The 10471-nt window shown below is 35.4% G+C and overlaps 1 protein-coding gene across 1 annotated transcript; it reads right to left on the bottom strand.

Moving 5' to 3' along the window:
- Positions 1–1271: 1271 nt before the first annotated feature.
- LOC104531304 (sperm flagellar protein 2-like) lies at positions 1272–9998 on the bottom strand (the record flags this gene model as incomplete). The annotated part of the gene is made up of 4 exons (XM_029087019.1): positions 1272–1388; positions 5683–5851; positions 7514–7701; positions 9810–9998. Coding segments are annotated over 4 exons (663 nt in total), but the record flags the coding sequence as incomplete, so codon positions are not given.
- Positions 9999–10471: the final 473 nt, after the last annotated feature.

Consider the following 10471-nt stretch of genomic DNA (forward strand, 5'->3'; position numbering starts at 1 on the left):
ACCTGGAGAAGAGAAGGCCTGAGGGGAATCTTATCAATGTGTAGAAATATCTGGGGCAGGGAGGGGAATAAAGAAAACAGAGACAGACTCTTAGTGGTGCCAAGTAAACTGACAAATGGCAACAGACATAAAATGAAACAGAGGAAATTACATTTAAATATAAAAATATTAACTGTAGGGGTTATGGAATATTGGAACACATTGCTCAGTGTGGTTATGGGTTCTCTGTCCTTGAAGAAGTTCAGCATCCAACTGAACACAGTCCTGACAACCTGCAGTAGTGACCCTGCTTTGAAGAGGAGGATTAGACTAGACGATGTCCAGAGTTCCCTTCCACCTTCAATCACTCTTTGATTCTGAGTTTAGTTCTCTGAGCACAGTGTCAGTTCCTTTGTTGATAAGATTTGTTGTAAAAAAAGGTAAAGTGAGGGCAGGGGAGGACTTGCCCTTCATTCCTTTGGAAGCTGTTTTTAAGTTGAAGCTGTGATCCTGGAGCCTGCCTGCGGTACATTACAGCCATGTAGCAGCCATGTTTGCAACTCAGTATCTTGTCTTCTTGATTCTGACCCTGATCCACACCTGCTGACTTGAGCTCCTGGCTTGACCTCTGACTTGCTTCATCGGCAGAATTGCTGGGTTATTACCAGACTGAGGCTCATGTTGATTGATGTCTCCGGGCCTGATAGTGACCCTGACTTCAGTCAATATCCTCACTCTTCGCTGGTAAATGTTGACACTTCCTGCTTTACTACTGCCCTTGTCACCTAGCCCACCTGCCTTCATGGTGCAGCTTGCACTTGCTCGCAGACAGTAGGAATTTGTAGAAACAGGAAATTCATAATGGAAAGTACTGTGAAAACTCAGATGTCATGGATGCTACTTCAAATATACAAGAGAAAGGGCAATTGCCTTTTAAATCTAATAGGATAACAACTGAAATTAATTTTTAAAAATACATATATACATATATAAATAAATATACACACCTTTGCTTCCATTGATAGAAGTTTCTGTTTGGAGTTTCATTAGAACTTCCTGTGGTGATTTCTGGACCTTGTATTAATTATCAAAGGAAATGGATCAGAAAGAAAACTACATATTACAGGAAAACCAATACTCTCAATTCAAGATGACTCTTGAAGTCTTGTAAGCCAAACCTTAGAATTAAGTTCAAAATTGAGTAAAATATTGAAACAATATGTTTTCTTCCTTATATATTTAATTCTCATCTCCCAGTGAGAGCCAAAATCAAAATTAACAAAAAAGCTTACCTCATTTTGTTCCCCAGAACTCTCTGCTTCCTGCGACATCACTTGGTGTTCACTTTTCATTTCATTTTTAAGAAAAGCTTGGATGGCCTCCTGAACCAGAGTATCGACAGACAGCACCTGAATATTGCAAACTAATACACAAAAAAAATAGATAACTTTACAATTTGAGTTGAGCATACACATAGAGACTATTACTGGCAATTAAATTAATGATGAGAAGATAGCATTATTACATGCAAAGCAATGTATCATTCATTTCATGTGGGCGTTTGATGTAAGTTGTTTCCACTGTCTCTTCTCTGTAACCACTGCACAGTGTGTATCCACAATCAGATAGCTATCTTGCTAGTCTCTTCTATAACAAATACCCTCAGAGAAGTTTGCCAAAAGCATTTGTAAATTTTCAGTGCAGAAGTAATACTATATTAACACTATATTCAAGTTCAGGTGTTTTTCATCTTATTCTGGAAGATAATGAATGACTTACAACCAACCCCTGCAAAATGCAGATGCATCTGAGGCTCAAGGATTAGTAATGCAAGGACTTTCCCAAAGGATTTTCATTGTAAGAGTGGGATTTTAACACAAAGAAACATTTTAAAGGATTTTAGGGGAAAAAAAAACCAACAACCAACTCTACCTTTTTCAATAAACTTTACACAAGTAGTTTTTCCACTAAAAAGTTTTCCCAAAATACATCCCTTGACAGGAAATGGAGGAAATATATGTGGTGAAGATTTGGGTTTTGGAGGATAGTAAATCTCCATCAGTCTATGAAGCACGTGACCCAATATATTGTTATTAAGAGGAGGTTTGCTTTCATTGTTCTCTTCAGTTGGGCACCATTCCCCTGTCATACTCTGTATAAATGACAAATTACCAAATAATTTGTCAATATGCCTTGTCTTCATCTTTCTGGATATATGTATTTTTACATATACACAATATATACAATACTCAAATCTGAATAGTAATAAATAAAGTATTTTTTAGAATAGACCCTTGCTAAAAGCTGTAATTATGTCATAAACATTAAGCATTTATTGATATTCACTAATACCTGGTTTACAGAGACAAATACTCCTACAGTCATTTTCATATATTCCTAGAATATTTTTTAAAATTTCATAAACATTAAAAATCATTTCATCAATACCACAGAATAAATCAGTTGCGGATTTGTGGAACAGAAGCCCACTATCCTAATATTCAACATTCTAAAAACTGGGCAACATTATTGTCTAGTTTCACAAATAAATCTTTGAAAATTTTTATAAAAGATTTCAAATAAATATATTTGCCTAACACATATTCAATAGAGAGGAAAAAAAAAGACCCAAAAACCAACAACCCAAACCAAACAAACCACCATATAATTAAAACAATTTTAAGGGAAGGAAATACTGAGTAGAAACTTCCAGTTCATCTGCTCTGAGACCCATATACATGTACCAGTGGTATGAGTTACCAGCATACAGCTTAATGAAGTTTTACTTCAGTAAAATAAGATACTCTTAAAAAAGATTGTCAGTAAAGATACTCTTACTGACAATCACATTGGGAGAAATATGACAATGGAAAGATGTAGTCAAAAGAACTGAACAGCAAATTGTGCTTTTGACACACTAAAATATACTCTACCAGTATTGGATCTTACACCACTAGGAAAGTCCTGACATGCAGTTTAAGCTATGAGAAGCAAAAAAAGAACATTTCAGAATGCAGGATAATACTAGTCCTGTATTAATTATTATTTGTTCCAAACAGCTCTTTGGAAGATATGTAGACTAATAATATTTCAAATTAGATTCTAGTTTGTCACCTAATTTGGGGTACACAATAAAGGGCTAAGAGGCAAAGTCAAATGTTTCAGCAAGAGAAATTCCAACCAGGCAAAAAAATTAAGAAAAAAAATCTTCACAATGAGAGTAGTTAAGCAAAGAAACAGGTTGCACAGAGAGTCTGTGGAACCTCTGTCCTTGGAAGTACCTGAAAGCTGACCAGACAAGGTGCTGAGTAACCTTATCTGACTCAGAATTTGGCCCTGCTTTGGGTAAGGAGATTGAACTAAATGATCTCCACATCCCTTTCAACTAAAACAACTGTATCCTTCTATAAATTAAAAATTTAATCACCATGATCAGAAGCAACCCGTTTCATTCTAAGTTCTACTGAAAGATGTTTGAAATCATGTTCCAGGTAGAATATGCAATCTTTTTCTGAAGTTACTATCATGAATGATATATTGCCACTGCATATATTGCACTAACAGAATTTGACCAATGTTGATTTTGAACATGTGTGCATCACATAGAATAACACAATGTAACATGTTATCACTCTAAAAGAAACTACTGCCTATTCGTAATCAGTAAAAGGAAACAAAAAAAATCTCTGAGTTGCATAATATCCTCTCTCTAATATGTCTCAGAAAAGGACATGCTGAAAAAATCCCAAATCCTTGTTCTATCTGAACGATTCTTCCTTAAACATATAAGCAGAGATGGATCAGTTGTTTTAAATTCTATCAGACTTGTAGGAAAAATGAATTCCAAATAGATGGGCTCCCCATTTGAAGTACTCACCTTTCAGATTTCTCGTCTTTTTAACTAGAAGACTGCTAGACTGTACCTGTCAAGCCAAAGTAGTAGCTTACTGGTTAGAAACAAGTTTTCAGGTATCCAGGTGAAAGTAATAGAATTCCTGGTCAACATTCTCAATTGAAACTGGAAGTTCTTTGATATTTTGAGCAGTGCCTACTGTTATGCTTGGTTTTCGGTGATTCCATTAATTTACTAAGTGATTAGCCACAACTGATGATTTGGTGATTTCCAAATATTTTCAGGCTCAATCTAATGTGGAATGTGCAATCAACTGATAGCATTGTATTTTGGTTTTTTCTCAAATATATTTGACACTTTTAGTCAGTATTCCTAATGTATATTTACTGTTGTTAAGAGATGCCAAATTGCCTGTGCTGAGCTTTTTTTCTCAAGGGTTAAGAAAATCAGCATGAACTTTGCCAGAATGCCCTGCCAATACACTTTTATCTAGAAGCAATATTTTGAAGGTATTAGCTGTTCAGTTTGATTTTTATAAGGCATAAGTATGAATTGGTGCCTACAACTTTAGACACAAGCTTTTGATGAATGCCGATGCAGAAAGGCGTGAGATTAACATTTGGAAAAAAAAAATATGTCAATGTGCATTGGAAAAAAATGGCACCACAAAAAAGGCTTTATATATGTCATTACATATTTATGACCTATAGTGCCACTACATCTAGAGAAGACTACTGTGACTTTGTAATATAAACAACCATATGACGGAAAACCTTCATTTTTGATTAGTGCTCCCCAGTAACTGTTCACTGCCTGTTTGTCCTTTATGTCCTCCCTGTTGGTCTTATACATACACCTTTCTTTCACCTGAAGAAAGTGATCATGAAATTCATTACATGAATTGATATGGACTGAACAAGGACCTTATACACAGAGAAATCAGAAAAACATGTGTTAAGATTGAAACCCAAGTAAACTGAGCTGTCAGGCATTCATCACAGAAATGATGTGAACATTTATACTAATTGCAAAAGAAAATGTAATAATTGGCTTAAGACATGGGTTTAAGCATATATACATATATATTAATTATAATTTCCCAACTAGTCGAAGACAGATTATTTGCAGTACTTTTGCCATATTCTAGTTAAACAAATTATTGAAAAGACTAAATACATAGTGGGATTTATTTTTTTTTTCCAAAAGAAAAGCATCATTTGAGTAATCTGGAAAAAACTGCACAATACATTTTAACAGGGAAACATTCACCTTTCATCTCTCACTTGTGAAATTGTATTGTAAAGTTAAAGAAAGGCACCTCAAAACACAGGGTTTAATTTTTAATAATTTTCATAAATTTCACCATCTTAAAATAAATGGATTACCCAAACCAATAAATCTTGTTAGAAAGCTTTCACTCAAAATTGCTGAAATTAAGACTATCAAGTTTTGTAACATACATAATTTCAATTTTCTTGCTTTTGCTGGCCACTTCGTTGCATTTTCAAATGTGGTAGTATTAACCACACTTTCCAATTCCAACTAGCTAATAATAAATTGCATTGCAATTTACGTGTTGGCCCTATGAACTTGAGAGAAATATAATCAATGTTATAAACAAGAAAAAAATTATTAACAGTGTTTTAAAATTGCACCAGCTCTCCAGTGCTACTAACATAAAATATAGCCATAAATTTCCTACAGAACCTCAGGCAATGAAAAGAAAATGCATGTCAAATTCTGGTATCAGAAACTAGTAGAGAAAAAAATGAAACATCACAACAACATGAGTATGATTATGAAAAATCAAAGTGTATTATCTTCCATTATGTCTTATCAGTTTGATGTACCTCGTATTCACCATAATCTTTTTCATCTAACAGATTCATTTTATTCAGCTCAACAAGATGTTCTGGGCTTGGTTCACTTGGTAAAGGTTGAAGTGAAGCTTGTTCATATATTGGTTTTCCTTTAAAAAAAAATTCCTTCCAATCACTCATCAGTTTTAATGGAATTTTGCTGCATAAGAAAAAGAAGAAGAATGATATCCAAAACAAAAATTAAAGGAGTTAGGTATTTGAGAACAGGAGACCCAAACTTACAAGAATCACAATCATGAAACAAGCATATGATAAACTAGATATAGTTTATAATGCTTTCTGTAGCTACTACAGTTTTTTGAAGTCCTTCGTTACCCATATGACAGCAGCTGGCACTCGTAGACTTCAGTATTTTCACAGATGTGTCATGACATAATATTTGGCTGGCAGAACTGTGTAGTAACAGTTCTGCTATAGCTATTTTTCCCTGCTCCAAAATATTCTTCCCTTTTGAGGTGTAAGGCTTCCCCTTAGCAAAAATCTGTGCAATTTTTTCCTGGAAGCTAAAATTAATTCAGGATCATATGAGTAATAAAACTCTTTCCTTTTAGAAAGGAAAAATATTTATATGAAACAAGACAAACCACATACAGTAGCAAGCTAAATGCAAACGGGATGCTGACATATGTCACATTAGAATTTTATGGCTGCTACATATGCTCAAAATGACAGTTTCCATTATTTCTTAAGATTACATCAATTTGGGCTTTTTTTATAATGACTGTAGATAGTTGAGTGGTTGAGTGGCTTTAAATAAACTCTGCATGTGCTGTTCAAAATTAATTTAATATACATTATATGCATCCTGCACAATGAAGTGCAAAGAAACACAGACCTGTTGTGGCAGTAAAAGCAGGTACAACTTCGATACGTATATTTGGGAAAGATATTTCAGATATCTGTACATATTGTTGTGCACCACTCAGTACAAGCAAATGTGACATTAGCTTACACTGGAACCATAACTGTCAGACAAGGAGATCATCAAATGATCAACAAACTGTGCCTCGGCTGCCTATTTTTTCAAGTACCTACTTGGGCCTAAATTTATATAATTTCCATAAAATATAATCATATGTATTCCATACAGTTACAGCTTTATTATTTTAACACACAATTACACTAAAAGGCAATGAAGATTTTGGTATAATTTCAAATGCTGTAAGCCCTACTCTATAGTTTAATCACTGGATACTAATGACAGAACAACAGCAACAACGTCCCACTCTGTGTTTTGTACCACTCCTACAGCACAGATACTTGGAGGTTTTTTACAACCTTCTCAGAAACCCTGTGCAATTAGGGTATGTCAGGAGAGGGAATCACAGTATGTCAAACTTGGAAGATTTTGGAATGAGTTGCTCATTTTAGGCCAGTCCAGGCATGTTGATATGAGGAAATTATTCCGTTTATATTACACTGAGGAAGCATTCAGCTAGTGGAGCAATCTGGAATGAGATGCGTACTACTCAGTTTTTAACTTTTACACTAAGGAATTTGTTCATAAAAGTAGTTCCACAAGTGGCAGAACTAGTGAATCTTGGTCTCCTAAGGATTCTAGTTAGTTGAGTTTTCAAGAAATTATGCTAAAGTTTAAGCATTATTCCACCCTGTATTACACATCAGTGAATCCTCACCCTAGAGTATTATCATCATTTTCCAACGTAAAACAAATTGGAGCTGTCCTGTAAGATATCTGAGGATCTACATAAGATGTTTCTGGTGCTTAAACTAGTCTGAATAATAACGCCTAACAGCTACCCAACAGCTATTAGTTTTGCCTGAAAACTACCATACTCACTTGTTTGTCAGCATTCGGTATTCTCCTACTTTTGTTGACAAATCAACGATTTGGTCGATCACTTCCCAACATATAGAATAATGCTTTTTATAACGAGCTTGAGCTCTTTCAACTGCAATTTTCTCATGACGTTCTCTTTCTTTGATAATTTGTTCTTCATAATCAATTTTCTCTTGTTTTGCCAGAGCCTAGAATTTTTTTAAGAGTAAATTTGAGATTGCAAAGAAAGTGGAAGTACAGAAGTGCACAGTCCTAGAAACAAAAATGAACTTGCTCATTTAACCCAAGAAATTTAAACAGCTAGATTCTAACCAGAGTTGGATAGCAAGCAATCCGATTAATGCATACAAAAAACCCTAAAAATTTATATTAATTTGGTAAGTTCCTGTTTGTTTGCTTTTTAACTGATAAAATACATGTAAAGGAGAAATATATTTCTTCTTTCATGACAAACAGATTAAGAATATTTCAGTGCAGGGAAACTTGAAATGATGCTGCCTACTCTTCCTGAGGAACAACTGTGCAGATGCACTGTCAAAGGCTTAGTTCCACCAGAACCCACAATGGAATACTCATTTAGAATATGTGACAAGTAGTTTAACTTTAAAGATTCTGATCTGCAAATAATTTCATATCACTGATGCTGTTAGATCTTTGATAAAAACCTCTGGTTATGGCCGAAAATTATCAGTAGTTGCTGTGATGGTGTGTTCTTTTTGGACAAAAGAGTACTTAAAGAGATGTTGTAATCAATAGCTATAGCTGCTGATTACATAGCACTGTGTTGGAAGATTTAGAGTTGCTAGTTGTCTTTGTCACCAAATTGCTAATTGTTTTGTGAGCAAAGTAAGATTGCTACCATCACATTATGGCCTGCATAGCAGTTGGTGATTTGCCACAGGATTATAAATTGTTTTAATTTATTAATGTCATGTTTTAACGTGGTCAGTAGCCAAACACCACACATTGCTCACTCTCACCCCAGGGAAGAGGGGAGAGAACTGGAGAGGTAAAGGTAAAGAGACTTCTAAGTTGAGATAAAGACAATTTAATACATGAAATAAAATAAAAATTATAATAACAGTAATAACAGAATATACAAACAAGTAATGCACAACGCAATTGCTCACCACCCACTGACCCACAGCCCTTTCCTGGCTAGCAATCCCAGATCCATTCTCTTCCAGTTTAGAGCCATTTCCCCTTGTTCTGTCACTCCCTGCCCTTGTAAAAAGTCCCTCCTCAGCCTTCCTGTAGCCCCTTCAGGTACTGGAAGGCCACTATAAGATCTCCTTGGAGCCTTCTCTTCTCCAGGTTGAACAGCACCAACTCTTTCAGCCTGTCCTCACAGGAGAGGTGCTCCAGCCCTCTGAATCATCCTTGTGGCCTCCTCTGGACTCATTCTAACAGGTCCATGTCTTGTGTTGGGGGCTCCAGAACTGGACACAGCACTCCAGGTGTGGTCTCATGAGAGCAGAGTAGAGGGGCAGAATCACCTCCCTTGACCTGCTGGCCACACAGGTCCCAAAACTGCAATCACAGAAGAGAGCAAGCAAGCTTTATATGCTTAACATGTTTTATGATACAGAATATCCCATTGGCCAGTTTGGGTCTGTTGATTTTTCTATGCTCCTACACAGTTTGTGCAAGTCCTTCTTGAGCACCTGCACACTTGCAAAACACGGGAAGTTAAAAAGACCTTGATTTCTTAGCAACAACTAAAAATATCAGTGTACTATCAACACTTTTCTCATACCAAATCCCATAGTAAATCCAAAGCACAGCACTATTCTAGCTTCTATGAAGAAAATTAGCGCTATCCCAGCTGAAACCAGGACAATTCATCAGGTCCAAGATTCCAGGTAGGAACTAGCATTTACGAGTGAAACTCCTCCAGCAGTTGACAAAAATGGATGTTAACAGATATCATCTAAAAGAAATTAAAAACATGATGCTTGAAACAAGATTCTACAAGTGACTTGAAACAAGTCACTGTCTTTTTTCATTTTGTCTCTGCAAGACTGTGCTTTTTAACCTCAGCATACAGTAATGGTTCTCTACAAAGTTGAAATTAGTTTGGAAGAAAAGAACAAAATTAGACTTCAAGTTGCTCAGTTTTATCTCTTATTACCTTATCTGTAACTTTGAACCTAGATAAAAGCAATATATTCATCATTAAATCACCCTGTCCCTATAAAAGTCCTAAATTCTAACAGTTGACCATACAAATTCCATTTAATAACAGGAAGGTATTGTAACAGTCCTATAGCAACTCAAGGAGCAAATAATCTTTTACCGCTTCTCTGTCAAGAGCTTCCTGGAACTCTTTCAGTCGTCTTTCTTCATATTGTTTTTCCCTGAAAATTCTATTTTGCCTTAACACCTCTTTTTCGTGTCGAACATGCATGAGCTCAACAGCAATCCTCCGCTCCTGCTGAGACTGTCTCATTAGTCTGTAAATAAGCTGCTCCTCTCGGTAAGCCTCCTAAGAGATAAAAAATAATAGTATTTAGCACAGCTTATAAATTATTTCATCAATAAATCAGTATCTAATATAAGAAATACGAAAGGAGTCATGTAAGAACATTTACCTGCTCATTTGATTCATAAATCTGGAACAACATATGTATCTATTTATGAGTACTATTTTTGTAATATGGAAACCAATCCTAAATTTGTCTTTACTGAGATACTCAGTCAAAATACATTTGTTCAGTTTAATTCAATTTTAACTTGCATATTTCCTGTCTGCAAAGAAACTGCAGCATATTTCAAATAATAGCTTCTGACTGTAAAGATACACCCTTTCCTCAAATCATTTGGTAAGGTCATAATTTCCCTTACTTATCCCTGCTTGCCACCAGTCCCCATTCTCAGCCATGCTCTGATGGATCCTTGATAAATCTTTTCTTCTACATGTTTGAACTTTTCCCTTCTTTCCTGGGGTCTGGATAATTA

Source organism: Antrostomus carolinensis, unplaced genomic scaffold (assembly GCF_000700745.2).
Source record: "Antrostomus carolinensis isolate BGI_N321 unplaced genomic scaffold, ASM70074v2 scaffold5359, whole genome shotgun sequence".
Lineage (NCBI taxonomy): Eukaryota > Metazoa > Chordata > Aves > Caprimulgiformes > Caprimulgidae > Antrostomus > Antrostomus carolinensis.